Source organism: Aspergillus stella-maris, assembly GCF_047715825.1.
Source record: "Aspergillus stella-maris strain CBS 113639 unplaced genomic scaffold BDV14scaffold_70, whole genome shotgun sequence".
NCBI classification, from domain to species: Eukaryota; Fungi; Ascomycota; class Eurotiomycetes; order Eurotiales; family Aspergillaceae; genus Aspergillus; species Aspergillus stella-maris.
In genome coordinates, this window is record NW_027396864.1 from 160,514 (window position 1) to 180,444 (window position 19,931).

Here is a 19,931-nt window from a genome sequence, read left to right on the forward strand (position 1 = left end):
GATGCGGTAGCAGGGCAGGGCAGGGCAGGGCGAGCAACGCCGTCTCAGGTCACAAGAATATATAAAGTTGACGTCTTCCACGGCCAATTTACCTTGATAGAAGAGCCAGAGCGATAAGCATACTTGCAAGCAAAATACAGATCAAGTAAGACTTCCATCTGCCATGCTCTTTCCTTTTCTTCTCTTCCTTTCCTTGCATTGTATTCTCCGTCACTCCTACATCGCAAGACAAATCACGAAAAAGAGCTCTGTATAACTAACTCCCTCCCTAGTACAAACCTGAAACAACTGAAACCTCCACCTCGAAACCGCCTCGCATACCCAGATACAAAATGAAGTTCTCACTCATCGTCCTCACCCTGACGGGCCTTACACTCGCCATCCCCGCACCAGTTGCGGAAGCAGCACCTGGTGCTGTGGTCGTTGAAGTCACGGAGAACCTCGAGAAGAGGCAGGGGTGCAGTCTTTGTGTGGGTGGGAGGTATAGTTGTTGTGGGACTACGGGGTTGTGTAATTGGTATGATTGCTGAAGATACTTGAGGTTAAAGACTGGAGGCGGGGGTTGAAGGTTGGGAGAGGGAATCTGGCTCAGATGGGATAGGATGCGGGCAGGAGAGTTGTGAAGGGTGAAATTAAGGGGAGGAATGGAGAAAGTCTGCGTGGAGTTGGAAGTATGTAGTAACGAAGACAAGTTCATAGTGAGAGACACAGGGATAGGGACAGGATAGTGAGCATGAGCAAGTTCATTCTGTTGTTTATGATAACAAGGTAATGAACCACAATTACTCTGTAAGTTCAATGCATTTTAATGTATCTGATTCTGATTCTGATTCTGATTGTGACTAGATGTAAACTCGCAGACGATATCTAAGTACATAGACGAATTCTTTTGATATCGAGATGACTGATCACTCAACTTTCAGTACCAAAGTTGATACAAATCTTCGGGAAGACGCGAGATGGTGATTGTCTGATAGAGCAGCGACGAGAACAAGGGAATGGAAGACGTCCAGTTGAACCAAAAGATATAAGCCATCGATCTAAGCGTACTGGGAAACAACATCCAATCCAAGTTAAATCGAGTCAACCTTTGAAGAGCAAGTGAAAAGCCTTACTCCACCAAGATCTGCCCCCCACTCAACCAAGCCTGCTCAACAGAAGAGAACCTCTCCCCCGAAACCCTAACGAAACCCTTCTTACACCCCTCCTCAACCTCCCTTCCTTCAAATCTCTCCTGAATCCAAGGGAACCAATCGGCATGAGCCCCCTGAACCGCCCCATCATGGTCCAACCCTGGCAACCGCACATACTGCGCCTTCGACTCCGGGAATGCACGACACTGCTCGTCAAAAATCCCCTCGATATGCGAGTGCGGGATAATAAAGTCCGCTTCGCCGTGGAAGACGAGCAGCGGGGACGCGAGCTTGTAAGCGCCTTTACCCTGGTACCTCTCATCCCATTCTTGGACTTCGGGCGCGGACGTGAAGTTTGCGTTGTTGAGGTACATTTCTGGCAACGTGAGGTTCATTATTAGGGGCATTGCGAGGTTGAGACAGGCGTTCATAGCGACCTCCGAGAGACCGATTAGCTTGGGCGTGAGATACTTCGCCAGATCGAACGAGGGAAACAGGCGCGCGATGGAGCGAAGCATGAAGGGGACGTAGATCTCGTGCATGGGGCCGCCGTTCGCCTGCTCGATTACCCAGGGAATAAGCGTCATGACTTCCAGCGCCGGTGCGATTGAGACGGCGCCGAGAAGCCCGCCGGCTGCGAGGTTGGGGTTCGCTTCGCGCTGCGCGGTGCGCCAGGCTGTGAGGCCGCCTTCGCTGTGGCCGGCGACAACCCATTCCTTGGTAAGGAGGCGAGGGAGTTGTTGTCTGGCTGCGCGGACGGCGTTGCTTACGTCTGCGGCGTGCGGGATACCGGCGTTGTACATGAAGCCCTGCGGGATGGTTGTGCCCTGACCGGCGTAATCGGGCGCAATAACGACGTAGCCTTGTTCGGCGAGAGTGAATGGGGCCTGCCAGTGGTATTGCAAGCGACGATCATTGGACGGCGCGCACTGAGGCGTGAACCCGGCGGTTCCGTGAGCCCAGACCACGACGCGGAAGGGCTTGTCGTCACCCCAGGGGTTATGGTATGGCATGAGGACGTAGGCGGATGCGGGAATCGGAGTGCCGTCAACGTCCTCAGAGACGTAGAGGAAGCGAGAGAGGGAGAGGCCAGAGGGGACCCACCACTGGCTGGGGAGTTCGGAGGCGAGAACGTCCTGCCACTTGAGCATATCGCCGGGTTTGTACTTGGTGTGGTCGCCGTAGGCAGTGTAGAACCTGTCGTCGGTGATGTTGGGATGGACCCAGAAGGAGGCATCGATGGGGAAGCTCTGGTTGTAGATGGACTGGCAGGCGGCGTCGCAGTTGCAGGGGAACGTAGTGGCGGAGGCCGAGGTGGACAAGAGGACCATGCCGACCAGTGCCAGCATGAAGGACTTGACTGACATGGTGAAGGAATCAGATGGACTGATCGGAGTTGGTGGTGTTGGACGAGTTGTGTTGCAGGACGATGGGAAGTGAGAGGAGAAGATGGTGATGAGAGAGAAGAGAAGGAATAGAAGAGGGAACAGAATCGCCTTTATGCCTTCGAGATGTTGACCCAGGACCAACAACAGAAGCTTCGTCGAAGGAATTTCTCAAGAATTCCAAGCTCTCAAGTGTTACTCTCCTACAGAAGGGTGAGGTCCTAAGTGGAGTCGAAGTGACTGATAAAAACAGGCTCAAGGGCCATAAACCAATAGAACGGACACTTCAAAATCCCTTGTCATGAAGATCTCTGATCCAGGTACATGATGCCTGGTGACCTATCAAGGTTTACGTGAATTGCCCTGATAGATTTCCTAATTAGGAAGTCTAAGTTAGGGCATGGGCGATTTGAGGAGTCATAGACCAGAGCTTTCTCTGAGTGAAGGAATGTAAACAAAGAAAAGAAGGTTCCAGTATGATTACAACGGAACTTCGGTATGATGCTTCAGGAAGGCTGCAGGATATCTTGCATGAAGCATGGAATAGTCACTGGCTTCGGCCGATACTTCACGAGTTTTGTCCGCTACGCCGGCCGGCAGTCCACTCGGGCTTCTGCTATTATTCCGCCGTTGAATTTCGAGTCAAACGAAAATGGAAGGGACTGGCATCTTGATGGCGATATCTGGACAGATGCCAAGGTATTTGAACATATTTCAAGCTTGACAGCGGCTTAACCCAATCTTGATACGTGATATCTCGCCCTTTCTACAGGGACCCCAGCCAGAATCTCCCCCCCCCTCCTTTGCCCTCCCAGCCCATCCTTCATCATGAGCAAAGATTACCTCAACGTCTCCCAGTACCGTTTTTCCTCCCTTCGCCTCTCGAATCCATTCCAATGTCCGTTCCGCCGCATTCTTTTCAGAATGGATACAACAAGTCACACCTGGGAAGTTCGGGTCACTCCAGGTCGCGATTTCCTTCTCACCAGACAGAAGACGTGGATCATGACAGGCATCACCGGCGAGATAGATGTGTGATCCGTCGTCCTTTCGCGCGATGAGATTGATGTGCCCTGGGAAATGACCGGGTGCAGAGACGATGAATAGACTTTTGTCGCCGAATTGGTCGATAGTTGCTGGGAAAGGGCCGAGAGGAGCCCAGGATGTTGAGAAGAGGGATCTTGCATGGTCTTGGGTTCTTAGGTCCAATGATTCGATATTGCGATCGAGATCGAAGCTGCAAGATCCCGCAGCTCACTCGTCCTGCTCGTATCCAGCAACCCCTTCTCAAAATGGCTGTGGCTTCCGTTCCTCAGATCAGAATCTCCAGATATGAGCTTTCCAGCTCCAGGCCCAATCACGAATGTCGAATCTGGATAATCCCCCGGCATCCCGATATGGTCTCAATGCCAATGACCGGGTACCACAAGGTCAATATCCTTCAGCTTCAATCCACCCTTGTCCAGAGAAGATACAATGCCCGGGGACCCAGATACGGGCTGACGGGTCATGGCATGCTTGTATATTGACAGTGAATAGTCCTTGAGGTTCCTGCGGATGCCGAGGTCGAAGACGATGCGCGTTATCTTGTTGTCATACGAGTTTACGTGCTGGATGAGGAAGGATAGGGAGGGCACCGTACGTCGCAAAGTTTGATCGTTGGGCGATAATGGGGAGACGAAGAATCTCGATGGAAGGGTAAGCTAGCCGGCATCAAGGGCGGAGACTGTCACTGAGCCTGGGCCTCGGGGCTCTGATGGTTGTTGTATGATTGTCGCTTTGATCCATGAAGCCTAAACTAAGCTTTTAGTCCTTTCGAGCAGTATGGAAGGTATTCCTGTAAGCTGGAGTAGGGGCCATGCCGAGGTCGTCCACTCTACTCCGTTGGCTTCATTAGGTCAGGTGTATAGGTACTATTAGCGGATACCCTTGAACCATGGGAAACATGGCCTATACGGTCAATCGAATTCAAAGCGTGTTGGAGAATCCCTGGAGGTTGTGAAGGTGGCAAAAACTCCCCGCAAGGCTCTCAACCGAGAAGGCTATATGCATGCCGCCAGAGTCGGGGTAATGGAGGACGAGGTAATGGTTAACATATAGTCGACTACTGCCAGAGTTTATTGCTGACATGTCATTTAGATATTCTTCATCAACCACCATCATGGCTCAAAAACCAGAACTCAAGCCTCTCCACCAAACGCTCTTCGAAGAGGGCCTCCAAGTCCGCCGTGCGGTAGTCGGCAACGAATACGTCGACCGCAGCCTTAAGAACGGCTCCAGTGATTTCGCGCGACCGGGTCAAGAGCTCGTTACGGAGTGGTGCTGGGGCCATATCTGGACACGGCCTGGCTTGGAGAGGAAGCAGAGGAGTTTGTTGAGTATGATTTCTCACGCTTTCGGCGGATTATCCTGATATGGACACAAAGGTTGACAAGTTTTTAGATATTGGCATGCTGATTGCCCTCAAATCCTGGCCTGAACTAGCCATTCATACCCGCGGCGCAATCAATAATGGATTGACTGAGAAAGAGATTAGTGAGGCTGTCCTGCAGGCCACGATCTACTGTGGGGTGCCTGCTGGAGTCGAGGCCATGAAGGTTACGGAGAGGGCGATTCTGGAGATGATTGAGAAGGGGGAGTATAAGCGAGACTGAGTACCATCGAGTGAGTGTAGGGTCTGGGTTGTTCCTGCCGCTTTTTGACTGTAGATAGTCGTGCCTTCCGATCTTGAATCGCTTAGAAACCAAGGGCTTGGTCGTGCCTTCCCTTTCTGTCCATCTAGGTGGTTGTAGAAGGAAAGTGCGATGGGCCATTGCTTTTGCCTAGATTGAATTCCAACTCTCTGCACTGTATAGATACCCACAGCTCAGGTGAATGAAAGACTTCATTGTATTATAACCTATGAAAACCTCAAGCCAAATCAGCTCCCAAACCTCTCCTTCCACGCCTCGTCCCCACCAATGAATCTATATACAACTCTCGAGTCCCGATCCCTACACCTATCATCCTCTGCGGTAGCCTGGTACGTCTCCAGTCCCTTCTCACCAAGTATCAAATCCGCGCCCACCGTCTTCGCCAACTCCAACGCAAGCCCAAAGTCCTTCTTCATAAGCTGCACCTTGAATCCGCCCTCGTACCCGCGACTCGAAGGCGCAGTCTCCACAACACCAGGGCAGGGGTTATACAAGTCACAAATTGCGTTCTGCGCTGTGCCTGCTGCAATCACGCGGCTAAGTACGCGCGGGTCTAAGCCGGCTCGGATACCTGTATTCAAGGCCTCGGAGCTTGCGATGGCAATCAGACCTGAGAGATAGTTGTTGCAGAGCTTTGCTGTGAGACCTGCTGTTGATTTACCGCAAGGGATAATCTTCTTGCCCATGAAATTCAACAGCTCCGTTATACGGGGTAGATTCGGGTCGTCTTCAGCGGCCCCGATGAAGAATGCGATGGTCCCGGCTTTGGCACCGAGTGTTCCGCCGCTCACGGGAGCGTCATAGAATGATGTATTCGTGTTTGCGTGGTGTGTCTCAAGATGTTCCTTGACTGCAAGGCTCGTCGCGATGTCGATTGTGGAGCAGTCGATCAGGATGTGGTCGCGCAAAGACGCGGCGGTCATCCCAATTTCTGGGGTGAGGTAGACAGATCGGACGTGGTTTCCTTCGGGGACCATGGTAAAAATTATTCTCTACTCCAGTGAAGGACAAGAGTCAGCCGGGTCTCAGAATTACGAGACATAGCTGAATGACGAACCGCCTTCTCAGCAACATCCCTCGGCGATGTTCCAGACACCACTCTTCCAGGGTATCGGGCTACCAGATCATCCATTGGAGTACTCGATACGTCGTAGATAATGACCTGGCTGTCACCAGGTAGCTTTTCGGCGAGATGCTCGGCCATATACTTCCCCATAGCGCCGAGGCCGATGAAGCCGATTTTGCTGAATTGAGTCGTCATACTGCTTCTGAAAGTGGAAAACCGGTGAACACACGATGATTGATTAGGCTTGTGAAATAATTTAGTAAAAAGTCCATAGCGTGGATCGCCGCATATATCATCTCTGAGGAGATCAGTCAGGATTGGGGAAATTCGGGAAATTGGAAATAGGCTGGGCTTCGTCAACTCGGCTATATGCCCACCAACCGACGCTGCATATTTGTTTTCGCCAAGGACTGGCATCTTGCAATGGTACGACGCGTGTGAGGGGGTCGAGTAACTCGGACTCGGTGAACGGTGCAATGTTGGCTATGAGGGGACTACAATACCTAGTGGACCTACCTGCCCGCGGGACATACCTGTTACCTAGACCAAAAAACATTGACTACAACGGCCAGACGCGCAAGATAGCATGTGGAGGACTGAAGGAAATGTTCCGTGCTCTTGGAGTTTCATAATACAAGTATATAATGAGACCATCACCAAAGAAATCTTCTTCTCCAAACAAGGCCGGACTGTTTCACCCCCTACATCCTATAAAATCTCGCAGTCCAAGTACATGGATGTACCGGATTGTCTCGGCGTCCGGTGAGCCAGAAAGCCAGAAGCCATGAGTTAAGAATCAAACCAGTTTGCCTAGTCTACAGGTGAGTCGTGCGTTCCTTGTTGTCCCTTGTTGCTCATGTATGGGTCTTTAGGTAGGCTACGTAGATAGCCCTGATACTGTCCCGACTAATGGAGATAACCGCATCTAGGGCTTATACTCAAAAATAATGGTAAAGGACATACAGGCCGAGAGGGACGGTATCTCCGACGCTCTGCTTGTAAGTGCAGACTGGCTTATCTTACTATAAGCCAGTAATTTAGAAGCCACTTTGCATCTGGGTGAAATGGATACCCGGGGACTCAAAGCCTAGACAGGAGCATGAACTGAGCTGGAGAGATCCGTATTAGTACCTACTTACAGATCCATCTATAGACCTAGAGCAGTATATCTCTAAGAAAGTGCAATCTAGAAGATAAAACCGCCCACTTTACAGCCCATTTATATCACCCACGTCTCTACAGAGCAGGAACAACAGCCTCGCTCTCCTCCTTCCCCTCCTTAACACTCCTCCACTCAAACCCCAAAGTGACCAAAAAAGCAACACGAAATAATGCCAGACTCAAGCGATACGTATCAACCAACCCCCTCAAAGACCCCAAAATCACATTCTCCAACTGATCCAACTGCCCCAACTCCCCAAGAACGGTCCTCATCTCCGTAGCACCCGCCTCAACAATCCTCGGCGGATCAACATCCGGCGCAAACTCCTTCATCCCCTTAATAAGCCCATTCTGAAATAAGCTTTGCACAACAGCAATAAACAGCTCACCCCCAAGTGTCTGGAAGACCATCACCACCGCTGTGCCCTGCGGGATATCTTCGCCGGGTAAATGGTTTGAACAGCTGTAAGCGGGATTTGGATGCCGGATGTCATTGCGCTTGAGCCGCGGACACTCTGGAAGAAGATGGGGAGGTAATAGACCAGAACAAAGAACGATCCACCGAATAAGATCGCGTAAGCAGTCGATGCAATAACTGATCGCCGCGCCATGATTCGGGGCGGTAATGTGGCGCGATCGCCTAGTTTCCATTGACTTATCACAGTTAGGATCGTGAGGAGTCCAAAACCGACGAATAGACCGATGATCCGGCTATTGCTCCAGGTGTACTTGTTTCCGCCCCATTGGAGGGCGAGCAGGAGGCAGATTGTGCAGGGGATTAGAAGGGCTGCGTCGATAAAGTCGAGCTGTTTTATCCTCTCCCAGATGGGGATGCCGCTGAATTTTTTTTGGTCGGGGAGTTGCAGGGTGCATACTATTATTGCCATGCTGATGCCGCCGATGGGTAGACTGTTTGGTTGTTAGTGAGATAGAAGATTGTAGAGCGTTGCGGCGACGTATTTGATATAGAAGCACCATCGCCACGAGACGGAGTCTGTGAAGGCTCCTCTCAGCAGGGGACCGGCGATGGAAGCGATGCTCCAGACCATACCGAACATGCCGAAAACGAGGGGTCGTTTCGGGGGGGAGGGGGGGCTATATCGTCAGTCATCTCATGGTAGAATGGGGAGGATGAAATCATACCGGTCAAACCATAATAACCAACGCCCCCGAAAAAATCCCAACAACACCAATCCCCGCAACAGCACGGCCAACAATAAGCACCGTGCTCGAGGACGCAACACCACAAATCAACGAGCCAACTTCAAAGACAAAGATAGCGAAGAGGAACGCCCATTTGACCTGCCCAAAGATGGTCAGCTAGGACACATTGCATGGTGAACGGGTGCAGAGAGAACAAACTTTAAAAATCTTATACAACTGCCCAGAACTCGGCTGCAAGGCCATGGAGGTAAGGAAGTAAGCGCTGCCATACCAGGCGATATCCTCAATACTCTTAAACTGGTTTGTTATCTCGGGGATGGCGATGGAGATGATTGTTTGGTCGAGGGCGACGAGGAAGATAGAGAGGTAGAGCCCTAAGATGATGACGGTGACTTTGGCGAAGTCGGAGTACTCTGGTTCTGCGGCGGCAGCCACCTCGGGTTTCTTTTCGGTATCGAGATCCGTGTTGTCTGTTGTTGACATTGTGAGTGATTGGAGCTTGAATATGGTCTGTGAGACATTGTCATCCTGCCTGTCTGAGGGTAGATTCTGAATCCACGGGTTGGAGAAATTGATAGTTAGTGTCGGCGAACGGCGTTTGTGAGGCCGCGAAGCTCTTCCTGATAGTTATTGTCACCTATAGTATTTGCAAATTTACGAGCTTGTCAGCCATTTCAGACTGCTGAAGGATTGGGGGATTGGCGCTTGACCACAAGCTGCCTAGAGCGAGGCCATCCATGGTAGCCAAAGAGCCAGACACGAGCTACTGCACGAATCAAACAGCATTGCGAGAGCATCTGAAGAGTCAAATCGGAGAATAGGGCCTTAAGACCCTTAAAGCCATTAATCAGCGGAAATAACATTATCATTCTGCCATTGCATTATTAATGGGCTGAATTTGGGATTTGGATAGCTTCAGGTCTGCCCGAATCTCGCGATTAGCCCAAGGATTGTCACTACCTTACTTAGCATTCCCAGCCAATGCTTCTTCCAAAACTGCCGTTGAGTGCGCCACCTCATTGTGCGAGCCTATCTTTCCCATCATTTTCGCCATTTCCGCCGCTGATCCTGTCAGCCATCGTGTCCGGGATTCGGGAAGTCACTTACCGATCTCTGTGTTGGTTGACTGTTCATCTTCATTCCGGGCATTGAGCGCTGTGTAGTGTAAAGCCAGCTCTACCCGTGGACGTCTTGACGTCTCATATAGATGTAATCGGTGGGGTATCTCCTTGACCGTCGTTCCCAAGGGGAGAAGTACTGCGAGTGACACAGCATCCTCGATTGCCATGGCACCTCCTTGACCGAGGTCTGTAGAGTTAGCTCCTGTACGTCATGTCAGGGATGCTTACATGGCTGGAATGGATGAGCGGCATCTCCAATCAACGCGACATGATCTTTGACATAGCTTGGTAGAGGCTTCATGTCGTACAGCTGCCACATCTTCAGATCGTCCCCCGCACGACCGACTACTTCACGCACAGCGGGGCAGAAGTCGGCAAATCCGCCGACCAAGTTTGCTTTATTTCCGGTAACCTCCCAGCCTAAACAGTGTTAGCACGCGAAGTGCTCGGGAAGAACAACATACCTTCTCCTAGCTTGCCAACTTGGTCATTCGGCATGAACGCAACTAGATTCAGAACCGTATTGTTCGAACATGGATACATAACGAGTCGTGCCGTTCCAGGCGCGGCCCATTCCATAAGGGCTCCTTGCCGCACAATATCCCTCGTTACGTCCAGTTCACGCATCTCGGCCGCTGGTAGCAACCAGCGGAAACAGGATTTGTCTGCAGGAGTGGGCGGAGGAGCATCGGGAGCGATGTGTTTGCGGATAGCTGACTTCTCGATGTTAGTCAAGAAAACGCTATTGTTGAGTGAACATACCTGCAGACCATCAGCACCAATAAGCAAATCACCCCTAAACGTTCTTCCGTCCTCCAAGGTGACACAGGGCTGACTCGTGGAAGTATCGATAGTCACTATCTCGCACCCAGTATGTATTTTCGCTGCTTTCAGAGCTTGGTTCTTCAACGAGTCATGCAAGTCGCATCTGTGGACTAGATAGTATTCCTGCTCTCCGTGAGTAACGAATCAAAGTAGTAAGATGAAAGGTGCTTACGGCCTGCCAGAACTTCCGTACCCCCGCAAAGTCCGTGTGAAACTTTACTGTTCCGTGTTGGTCATGGCGATTGACCTGATGGAGTAAGCACTTTATTCGCAGATGTCCGATGCAATTACGTACTTCTTCGAGTAAGGTTCCTCCATAGTCCCTGATGTCAATGTTCATCCACTCCAACAGTGCTGTGCAATTTGGAGGCACATTGATCGCAGCGCCGGTTTCTTTGTTGAACTTTGATTTCTCTAATACCTGATACAATCAGCATGGCCTATGAAAGGATACGAGTTCCACGTACAGTAACGCGATGGCCTTGTCGTCCAAGAGTACCGGCGGCCGTCAGACCTGATATACCAGCGCCGATGATGATAATTTCTAAAGGCCGTGAAGCAGGCATTGCGTTGATAGAACACGTACAGTACTACTAATGATACAGAATGGCGATATTTGCGAGTGGGGTCAGAGCAGGAATATATGATTGATGGAATGTGCCGAACGGCGCTTTCGGGTGACATGTCAGCCTCACAAGACAAAAGCACCGCGCGGAAAGTTTCGTCAGACGCACGACCAGCACTTGAACGACAAATAAATATTCTATGAGAAGGAAAAACCAAAAACGAGTGGGGGCAGGCTCCAATCTACGGGCTGGCTGGTTTTGCCTTCTTGCGTAGAAAGGCAGCGTTAAACACAATAGCTGATTTATCGGGCAGTGTATCCTCATACCGCGGCTCCTCCTTCCACGCAACATATCCCTGTCTCTCATACCACTCTTGGTTGCATATCGGCATAAGCGTTCGAATGATTGGCCCTAGGTACTCGTCGTAATAATGCTTCTTGCTCATGCAGTTCAGTGTGATGTACTCGCAGTTTGGACTCCCATAAGGCTTTTTGGTCGCGAGCGCCTCGACCTGCTGCATTGCGGATCGCCCAAGCCCCCCAGAGCGGTATTCAGGCATGATGAAAAAGTGTTGGATAGTTAGGTTTGTCTTCTCAGCGTTTGCGAGGTCAGGGTCTGCAGGGTCCGCATAGGCGTCGAGCGAGATATGCCCGGCGCGGATGGGCTCTTCATTTGCGTCTGTGGTGGTGATCCAGAAGAATGACTTGAGGCCTTGTTTCTGTTTCTTGTGGAAGAGAGCCAATGCCTCGGGAGTGTTGCCCCATCCGCAGAGAGTGCGCTGCTGCTTGAGCACCTCCGCTGCGATGGGGTCAGTGAGGTTGATGGGTATCAGAGTGCAGCTCATCGTGGGCTATGGTTGGAGGTGCAACTGCTGTGATCCAAGAACAGCCTGGTGTCTTTTCAAGAGAAGCCGTGGTGTGGCCTGTGCAGGATTCGGAGTTGCGGGTTTAGTTAGTGTGGGTGAGTGAGTCAGTGGCTACTCCATGTCAAAGGGCGTGATAAGATAGCCAATTTGGAGACAGCGTAGACTCCACCGGCAAATCATGGTCAATCTATCTCTCAAGGACTAGTGCATTGCGAAAGCTCACTAGGTATTTAGGAGAACTTGGAGAAGAAAAGGGGAGTGACATGACGGAGAGATGGCCGCGATCACCTCATCAAGAAGTTGTCTATCGCTTATCTTATCGCTTATCTCACCATCGTCTTATCGCTGGGCAGGTACAGACGCTGTCAAGCCGCTGGAGGATGTTCCTGAGGAGGAAAAAGATTATCACCCGGCTCTGACAACAAGGTCATTGACCTAGTGCACCCGTCACTATTCCCATTAATTTATGGCCGCACCAGGGTGCTTCGTGACACGCTCATTCGAACCAACGACTGTCTTATGAGTGTCTGACACGGCAAACCGATAGAACTATATAATTATGAAGGCCCACAACGCGAAAGAAGACAGAACGTCAACGATTTGTTCCCTACAGCCACTCTCTGTGCTTCCGCTATCGTATTCACGAGGAAGACATAGCTGAATTTGGGTATGAGCAATATGAGTGGACCTTTTTGTCTGTCTTTGGCATGGAACATGAAGGCGGCAACTTGACTTCGCTTGCTCAAGATCTAGGTGGTGTATCATGCCACCAAGGACGCTTGTTGACGTTTCCGAATACTCTCCAGCACCGCGTGTCCCCCTTTTCCCTCGCCGACCGCTCCAAACCAGATCATCGCAAGATCCTAGCCTTATTTCTTATAGACCCCAACCGACGCATTATCTCTACGGCCAATGTCTCCCGCAGAGAGAAGATTAGTGCACTGAATGGGAAACGGCCGTGCATGACGTGCTTAGCGACCGCTTACCGGTAGAGCTGCAGAACATGGTTCATGAGAATATCGACTTCACCGCAATGACTATGGACGAGGCAAATATATATCGACTGGAATTGATGGAAGAGCGATCAGCGAAAACTGAGGTTCATGACGAGCAGTTCCACGAAACTACACGCAGCCTTTGCGAGCACTGATCAAGCATTGATCGAATTTTGAAGGCTCTATATTGCTTCCGTGAGCTAGACATTATATGCACGCCATCAAAGTCTACTTGATTCCGGAGACTCTTGAGTTTGGTGTAGGGATTAACTTAATTTTGCCGTCCTTGAATGGGCGCATCTGATTTCCGCAAGATGCTCAAACCTTGAATTCCCGAGGTCTAGCCCCTCCGGACAGGACGCACTTTAGATTCTAAAGAGTCCTTGAACCTGGAGGTGGTGCTTTTCATACACCCTCAACCTGTCAGCATTAGTCACACCTTCACAATGTCTTTCATCAGTCGTACTCGCTTTTGTGCAACCGTCTACTTCGCGACACTGGGCGTAAGCCAGATCGTCGACGGACCGGAATTCAACCACGCCCATGGAGGTCCTCCTGCAAGCTATTTCACCGCCGCGGCTTCAATACCAGTAGCTGCCCTGCGCTCTGCGGCGTCCCACTTAGGCGGCGTATCTGGCGACGGGGTGTATCTCATGAACTCGGAATCTTCATCTGAGTCCGCTATCTATGAGGACTGGGCTTCATTCAACCAGGTACGTCGTCCGGAGGAAATCACAAAGAGTACTCACTGATAAATTGGCAAAGGGTGCGGCAATTGTCTGGACCGCAGATATGGACGTGGACTGTGACGGGATTGATGAACACTGTAGGGTAGGGCTGTCATCTCCGCTAGACAGAGCCGACCAACTGCTGACTCGATTCAGGGAAACGAAGATGGTCTTCCTGAGACAAACTGGGGTGCTCTGTCTGCTTATGAGGTATGATACCTCCTCGCTTCCAATGTTCAATATGATTAACCACCAAAGGTCCCCTGGGTAGTCATCCCAGATGAGTACCTCACCGCGAATCAGGACATTCTTCCTGGAAACAATGTTGCGGCTGTTATTTGGTATCGGGCTTGGCTTAGAATCTCTTTCTGGGGATTTTATTACTAACATTATGCAGCAACGGCCGAATGTTCTACAACATCGTCGGCGACTCCAACGGCGACGACCCCCAACTAACCGGCGAGGCCTCCTGGTTGATGGCGCGCACCTGTTTCCCCCATGAACACCTAAACGGAGGATCAGGACATGAGAATTTTGACGTTACCTGTTTGTGTCGATGATAATTCCGTCCAAGAACCGCCGACTAATATGGGGTTCAGATATCGTCTTTCTAGGCCAACAAGCCGTCCTCCCGAATACCGCTATGAATGACCACTACGTCACGGACTTTGGAATGCTCCGTGCAATGGGGGATAGACTTGTCAGTACCTTGCTAGCGAATATCGGGTTGATTAGTGGTGCACCTACGAGGACAGTTGTGAGTACGACTTTCGGTACGCCTTTATCGACGGGATATCTGTCTTCGTCTATACCAAGCCCTACTACGTTGGTACCGCCGCTCTCTTCCCCAACGACACCATTGATCTCCACATCAACAAGTACTCCGTCGCCCAGTGACTGCTCTTGGCCTGGCCACTGCCAAGGTGAGGACCCTCGTAGCATTGATATCTTGGTGGCACGGCTAATACTGACTCCTTGTAGGTGTCATCTGCTCCCTCGACGACGATTGCTCTGATGACCTTGCTTGTATTGGAGGGATATGCGCAGTGGATCTAGAGCTAGAGGATTGGGACACCGACGAGGAGGAATATGACGCTGGGTGGTACCTGTTCATGTAGAGACGAGGATTGGATGTCTTGGTGCCGAGTACCAAGACTTTGGCCACGTGACCTTCTTACTCGGTGCACTCCTTCCTTGTCCCGCGTTGATTCTTCTCTCTTCTACTTCGTCATTCTCAGATCTGCTGTTTGCACTCGATACTATCCTCTAAAGTCTTTTGTTTTGTCACTTGAATTGAGATACTTCTCCGATGGAGTCCGTTGCAGTCTTGAATTTACACATCAGATACCGAATGTTATTGCGACACCCATAGCACAACCCCAGCTAAATTGGAATACCTTAGAAACACTCTATTATGGCAACAAAATCAGCATTTCCCTACCACGAGCCAGCCATATCCACAATCCTAAACCAGACAGGATTTCTACTGGTCCTGAACATAGTCAACACGTGCCTCGACAAGCTCCTCTACTGCGGGCTTATCGGCCAGCTCTTCATCGGCATCCTTTGGGGAACTCCCGGCGCAAAATGGCTCGAACGGGAGACCGAGACAGTCATACAGCAACTGGGTTACCTGGGTCTTATCATGCTTGTGTATGAAGGGGGTCTTTCAACATCGCTTTCCTCGCTCAAGGCCAATGTCTATCTCTCCTTGGCGGTAGCATTCACAGGCATCGGTGTTCCGATGGCTCTGTCGTTCATTCTCATAGAGCTTGTATCGGCTACGCCGCTACAGGCCTTCTCTGCAGGTGCGGCTTTGAGTGCAACTAGTCTGGGAACTACCTTTACTATCCTCTCGACGACACAGCTGGTTAAGACGCGGCTGGGAACCGTTACGACTAGCGCGGCTATGTTGGATGATGTCATTGGGCTTGTTATGGTTCAAATCATATCGAACCTCGGTGGGAGGGGAAGCTCTTTCACACCTGTGACAGTCATCAGACCGCTCTTCGTATCTATTGGGTTCGGCGTTGGTGTTGTGCTCGCCTGTCGATTTATCCTGCGGCCGATTCTGCCGAAGCTGCTTCAGTCAAAGGATAAACTCCCTGATTTCACGAGGACGCCTCAGTTTGCGTTCCTTGGGTATACTGCTCTGCTTGTTGGTTTGGTTGCTGGCGCTACGTATGCTGGCACATCCAGTCTATTTGCTGCGTACCTTGCGGGTGTGATAACCTCTTGGTTTGATAGCCTGAAAGAGAAAACGCCCAGTTCAAGAACCAACGCTCCCACACAGCAAGACCGGGAATCCTCGGACCAAGCTAGTGCCGTATCGCAGCATCCGGAGCGTAAAATCATTACTGGCACGGGAATCTACGAGCAGTACTACCATGGCCCCGTTAACCGCATCTTGATTCCTATGTTTTTTGTAAGTACTCGATCCACTGATTTCATTCACTTGCACCTTCTGACTGACCTTTCAGGCTTCAATCGGCTTTGCAATTCCCATTACTGAAATGTTCGAAGGGAGCGTTGTCTGGCGCGGAGTCGTATATGCGGTCTTGATGACTTTCGGCAAGATGTGCACCGGGCTGTGGCTGGTTCGGTTCTCGCCAACGGCCGGTATGAGTCGATTCGTTCGTGTTTTCAAGGCGCCGTTTGTGTATGCGAGGTCCTGTATTTGGCCCTCTGCCAAGTCGAAAAGCGAGAAAGGCCGCCAGCCAGTAGAAGCGGCGGGAAATGACCAAGCTCAGCGTGATAACAGAACAGCTGAGACAACTCGTTCTGAACCTGCGCAGTCCAACAACGAGGAGCACGACTCGGCGGCTAATCGAGACAACTCTTCATCGCAGCCACCGCAGCCGCAAGAAACCCATCGTCAACCATCTTCGTCTCTCCCACCGAAGCCGAAGTCATTGTACCCAGCCTCAATTCTCTCCCTTGCAATGGTCGCGCGCGGCGAGATAGGCTACCTGATTGCATCTCTCGCCGAATCCAACGCGATCTTTGGAGATACCTCCCGAGGCTCAACCGAGACGTATCTGATTGTCGTCTGGGCGATTTCTCTGTGTACCCTCATTGGACCTATCTCTGTTGGAACCCTTGTTAAGCGCGTCAAGACTCTCCAGACTCAGAGGGCGAATACTGGTGGGGCTGATCCTTTGGGTGTTTGGGGAATTTAGATGTGGGATGCTTCAACCTATTCGTCTGCTGCCGGGACGAGCTGTAGGGTTATTTGAAGTCTGTACATGGGATAGTTAGTTTAACCTGCCAGCGGCGCTGCATCTTGGTCTGACTTTTACGATTCGCGAAACACTCAAGAAGGATTTATGAACGCAATATCAGATTCAATTGACTATCTACTTTCAAAACTGCATATCTTTCAAACGCCTAAACAACTCCCGTCTGACGTTTGAACATATCAAACATCCACCCCTCGTAAACACGTACACCACCCACTAGTCATAACAAAACCGCCCAGCTCCCTAACACCTCTCATCCTGCGCAACATCAACTATCCATTTAACTATCCAGATTCCAAAACCCTCCACCAATGCGCTGTTCCCTTCATCCTCACCCCACTGCTTGCCGCACAGTAGGTCCATACTAAAGCAATGGACCCTCAACACTTCCCATCCCTCTTAGCATCCACACTTCAACGATCCGGATACTGAATCTGCCCCGCACTGAACTCTATTACAGAAGTGTTTACTACCAAAGTGACGCGGAATGATATAAGTTCAGCAATAGATGAGGCATTGCAGGAATGTATGTTACGGTGATACTCAACGGGCTAGACCCTGCTAGAGTGTGTATTCGGGGGTTCTTTCCTATTACCTTAGAGGAGGAGGCCCAAGTGGGCGTCTGAAGCATGAACATTAAGAAGCCCTGCATGACCAAGTAGACACTCCCGGTCATTCAACTACCCGCGCATTTTGATTTAGGGTTGGAGGTCTGAAAAATTAGCGTCTCATTCAGTGACATTGTTCTATCTCGGCCTCCTATTACCAATTATTACACGAGAAGTGTGGCTGGCAGGAGTAAAGACCTTCAAATCCAGTCTTCATGGTTCTATTTGAGGTCTTCACCATGATTTCATAATAGGGGATAGGTCCTATCTCCGAATCGACATCAGTGAAATCTTGACCTTGCACCTTATCAAAATCTATGAACCTTTCAGCCCAATTCATACATTGGTCCCACAGTGACACAAGCTCCTTGCAGGGCTGGAGCATGGAAATAACATCTAGCTCGAGATTGTGCTTTTGTTTTCAATCCTGGACTTTAAAATCCGTTGACTGACCCAAAAAAGGACAAAGCAAGACCAAATTACGGGTGGGGCATCTGCTCGTCATGACGGGATGCTCTCTCACATGTAGACAACAGAAGGGAGCCCGAAGGGGAGGACCTGCGGGTTCCAGGCTCTTATAGGCTTTGCTCCGGATCTTTCTCCGGTTTCAGACTCACTCAACGTTCTCATATCCAGGAGATTCTGATATGGTACCCTTGATACTCATCTGCTTATGGATACCCACCTTCACTATTCACGATTAGTTCTGTCTCTCAGTAATTCGTCCCCTACATAGATAATTCATTTCCTACACCGAGTTCACTTCAGTTTGCATGAGCCCGAGACCAGACCTGCTGTGGATATTAGACATTGTTAGCTGTTCATAGTCTCTGCCTCGTTAATACTGTTCTTCTTTCTTTTTTCTCACTTCCAAGCCTAGACTTTTCTATTAAATCAAACGCTGGGAAAAGTGTGTCGATGTCCCTGCTATAGTTTCCACCAAGTAGTGACAACTCAATGAAACAGAATAAACTGGGAACGTTAAGCCCACCTGACGTCTTTTAATAAGGTCATTCACTTTACTGGTTACTTGACTAGCGAAATAAGGCCAGGATTTCTGGGACTGCTAGGTGAATACTCCATAGAGGACAGTGACTGAGTGATTCTAGAAGCTTAGAAAACTCGGCGAAGCTTTCAAAGACTGTCTCTTAACCAACGTGTGTAGTTTGTTGGTCTAGGCCTATGGACAGCATGAAGAAGAGAATTGTCGTACGGCCTTGGGAAATGGTATAAAAGCGCAAGGCCCACGACCTCCTTCGCAGGTTCTGATTTCAGCACTCGAATCTTCTTTCTTCCTTCTACTCAAGTTCTTCTGCTCTTCCTGCGAGGGCTTGATTGTCTGCTTTGCTAGCACCTCTCTCGCGGTTCAATCTTGAGCTCACGCCTACTTTCAATAAGCCTCTTTCAACACGAGACTCTCCCATCCATTATGCAGTTATCTAAGCTCACCTTTGCTTTTGCTTTGGCTATGTGCCTTTGTCTCTTCGCTCCCATGGTCTCCGCGGTACGCCATGCACTCACTACCTATCAGCCCGGCCTATCTATTCATTCATACTAAGAAACATCCAAGTTCCCAAAGGATGACAACCTCAAAACCATAACCGCCACCGGCCCACCCTGCGAAGTCCGCCACTGTCCTCCTCCCGTACGCAACTCCATCCAAAATATCTATCTTCCCCCTATACTGACTTCTAAAAACCTATAGTATCCAACCCACCTCCAAACCACCCGCCAACACCAACCCCCCCACGGCTCCAAACAAAACTCCCACCTTTCCGGCCGCCAAAACTTCATCCATCACCCCACGTCCGGCCTGCACTCCGCCATCTGCGTAGAACACGACCTCACCGCACCCCGTGGCCGCGTGTCCCACGCCCAATGGATCCTGCATACCCTTGGCGCCGGCGAAAGCCCCCAGTACGCAGGCGGGCCGTATGAAGTATGGGACAAAAGGGCGAGCTGGGCTGGTGCGGGGCAATGTGCGGATGCTTATTGTTATCAGGGGGTAAAGGTTTATTGGTGTAATGATGTACGTGACAATCTATGGTACCTCTTTGTTGTCAGATAAGGTCAGGGTCGTCCTGCTAAGCGTCGAGTCGGACCTTAGGTATTCTGATATCAAGAGAGAGAAGAACAAAGTAGAAGATGCAATAGTAACTTGGTTCGTACTGGCGATCTGACTATGTTACTGTAAACTGAAGATAAGGCACGAGAGACAGAAAGTAGATACAGGTGGGTAGTGAGCGTCCTTATATACATTCCCTCATCGTCCCATTCGTCCTGCGAGAGGCCGCGGGGGACGACCGTCCGTCGTCCTCGTCGTCCTCCTCGAGGATGACCGCGCGATCCCGCGTCGTCCTCATCGTCCTCGCAGGGGACGAC

The 19,931-nt window shown here is 50.5% G+C and overlaps 9 protein-coding genes across 9 annotated transcripts; 4 read left to right on the forward strand and 5 right to left on the reverse strand.

The window, feature by feature from the left end:
• Window positions 1-1,111: 1,111 nt before the first annotated feature.
• On the reverse strand, window positions 1,112-2,500 carry BDV14DRAFT_204191 (putative secretory lipase; the record flags this gene model as incomplete). The annotated part of the gene is made up of 1 exon (XM_073774475.1): window positions 1,112-2,500. One exon carries the CDS (start codon window positions 2,498-2,500, stop codon window positions 1,112-1,114), a length of 1,389 nt encoding a protein of 462 aa, XP_073624005.1.
• Window positions 2,501-4,679: 2,179 nt separating this feature from the next.
• On the forward strand, window positions 4,680-5,172 carry BDV14DRAFT_204192 (AhpD-like protein; the record flags this gene model as incomplete). The annotated part of the gene is made up of 2 exons (XM_073774476.1): window positions 4,680-4,896; window positions 4,961-5,172. 2 exons carry the CDS (start codon window positions 4,680-4,682, stop codon window positions 5,170-5,172), a joined length of 429 nt encoding a protein of 142 aa, XP_073624006.1.
• Window positions 5,173-5,438: 266 nt separating this feature from the next.
• On the reverse strand, window positions 5,439-6,472 carry BDV14DRAFT_192574 (NAD binding domain of 6-phosphogluconate dehydrogenase-domain-containing protein; the record flags this gene model as incomplete). Its single annotated transcript, XM_073771654.1, has 2 exons — window positions 5,439-6,203; window positions 6,269-6,472. The coding sequence occupies 2 exons, from the start codon at window positions 6,470-6,472 to the stop codon at window positions 5,439-5,441; spliced, it is 969 nt and encodes a 322-aa protein (XP_073624007.1).
• A 1,041-nt stretch (window positions 6,473-7,513) lies between these two features.
• Window positions 7,514-9,085, reverse strand: BDV14DRAFT_204194 (major facilitator superfamily domain-containing protein; the record flags this gene model as incomplete). Its single annotated transcript, XM_073774477.1, has 5 exons — window positions 7,514-7,837; window positions 7,900-8,347; window positions 8,414-8,533; window positions 8,604-8,740; window positions 8,801-9,085. 5 exons carry the CDS (start codon window positions 9,083-9,085, stop codon window positions 7,514-7,516), a joined length of 1,314 nt encoding a protein of 437 aa, XP_073624008.1.
• Window positions 9,086-9,563: 478 nt separating this feature from the next.
• BDV14DRAFT_204195 (uncharacterized protein) lies at window positions 9,564-11,114 on the reverse strand (the record flags this gene model as incomplete). The annotated part of the gene is made up of 8 exons (XM_073774478.1): window positions 9,564-9,664; window positions 9,710-9,910; window positions 9,952-10,143; window positions 10,188-10,440; window positions 10,486-10,671; window positions 10,721-10,795; window positions 10,844-10,969; window positions 11,016-11,114. 8 exons carry the CDS (start codon window positions 11,112-11,114, stop codon window positions 9,564-9,566), a joined length of 1,233 nt encoding a protein of 410 aa, XP_073624009.1.
• A 120-nt stretch (window positions 11,115-11,234) lies between these two features.
• Window positions 11,235-12,105, reverse strand: BDV14DRAFT_133902 (uncharacterized protein). The gene has a single exon (XM_073766194.1). The coding sequence runs from the start codon at window positions 11,956-11,958 to the stop codon at window positions 11,356-11,358; it is 603 nt and encodes a 200-aa protein (XP_073624010.1). The 5' UTR covers window positions 11,959-12,105; the 3' UTR covers window positions 11,235-11,355.
• A 1,091-nt stretch (window positions 12,106-13,196) lies between these two features.
• Window positions 13,197-14,968, forward strand: BDV14DRAFT_133910 (glycoside hydrolase family 75 protein). Its single transcript, XM_073766195.1, has 7 exons — window positions 13,197-13,687; window positions 13,740-13,805; window positions 13,859-13,912; window positions 13,961-14,043; window positions 14,100-14,248; window positions 14,302-14,625; window positions 14,684-14,968. Exons 1-7 carry the CDS (start codon window positions 13,421-13,423, stop codon window positions 14,818-14,820), a joined length of 1,080 nt encoding a protein of 359 aa, XP_073624011.1. The 5' UTR covers window positions 13,197-13,420; the 3' UTR covers window positions 14,821-14,968.
• A 148-nt stretch (window positions 14,969-15,116) lies between these two features.
• On the forward strand, window positions 15,117-16,881 carry BDV14DRAFT_204198 (cation:proton antiporter; the record flags this gene model as incomplete). The annotated part of the gene is made up of 2 exons (XM_073774479.1): window positions 15,117-16,127; window positions 16,183-16,881. 2 exons carry the CDS (start codon window positions 15,117-15,119, stop codon window positions 16,879-16,881), a joined length of 1,710 nt encoding a protein of 569 aa, XP_073624012.1.
• A 2,097-nt stretch (window positions 16,882-18,978) lies between these two features.
• BDV14DRAFT_204199 (uncharacterized protein) lies at window positions 18,979-19,617 on the forward strand (the record flags this gene model as incomplete). The annotated part of the gene is made up of 3 exons (XM_073774480.1): window positions 18,979-19,053; window positions 19,120-19,194; window positions 19,255-19,617. 3 exons carry the CDS (start codon window positions 18,979-18,981, stop codon window positions 19,615-19,617), a joined length of 513 nt encoding a protein of 170 aa, XP_073624013.1.
• Between the last annotated feature and the right edge of the window lie 314 nt (window positions 19,618-19,931).

Coding starts and splice junctions, on each gene's coding strand:
- BDV14DRAFT_133910 (XM_073766195.1), top strand. CDS start 13,421: ATGTCTTTCATCAGTCGTACTCGCTTTTGTGCAACCGTCTACTTCGCG. Junction 13,806..13,858: donor GGATTGATGAACACTGTAGG/GTAGGGCTGTCA, acceptor GACTCGATTCAG/GGAAACGAAGATGGTCTTCC. Junction 13,913..13,960: donor GTGCTCTGTCTGCTTATGAG/GTATGATACCTC, acceptor TAACCACCAAAG/GTCCCCTGGGTAGTCATCCC.
- BDV14DRAFT_133902 (XM_073766194.1), bottom strand. CDS start 11,958: ATGAGCTGCACTCTGATACCCATCAACCTCACTGACCCCATCGCAGCG.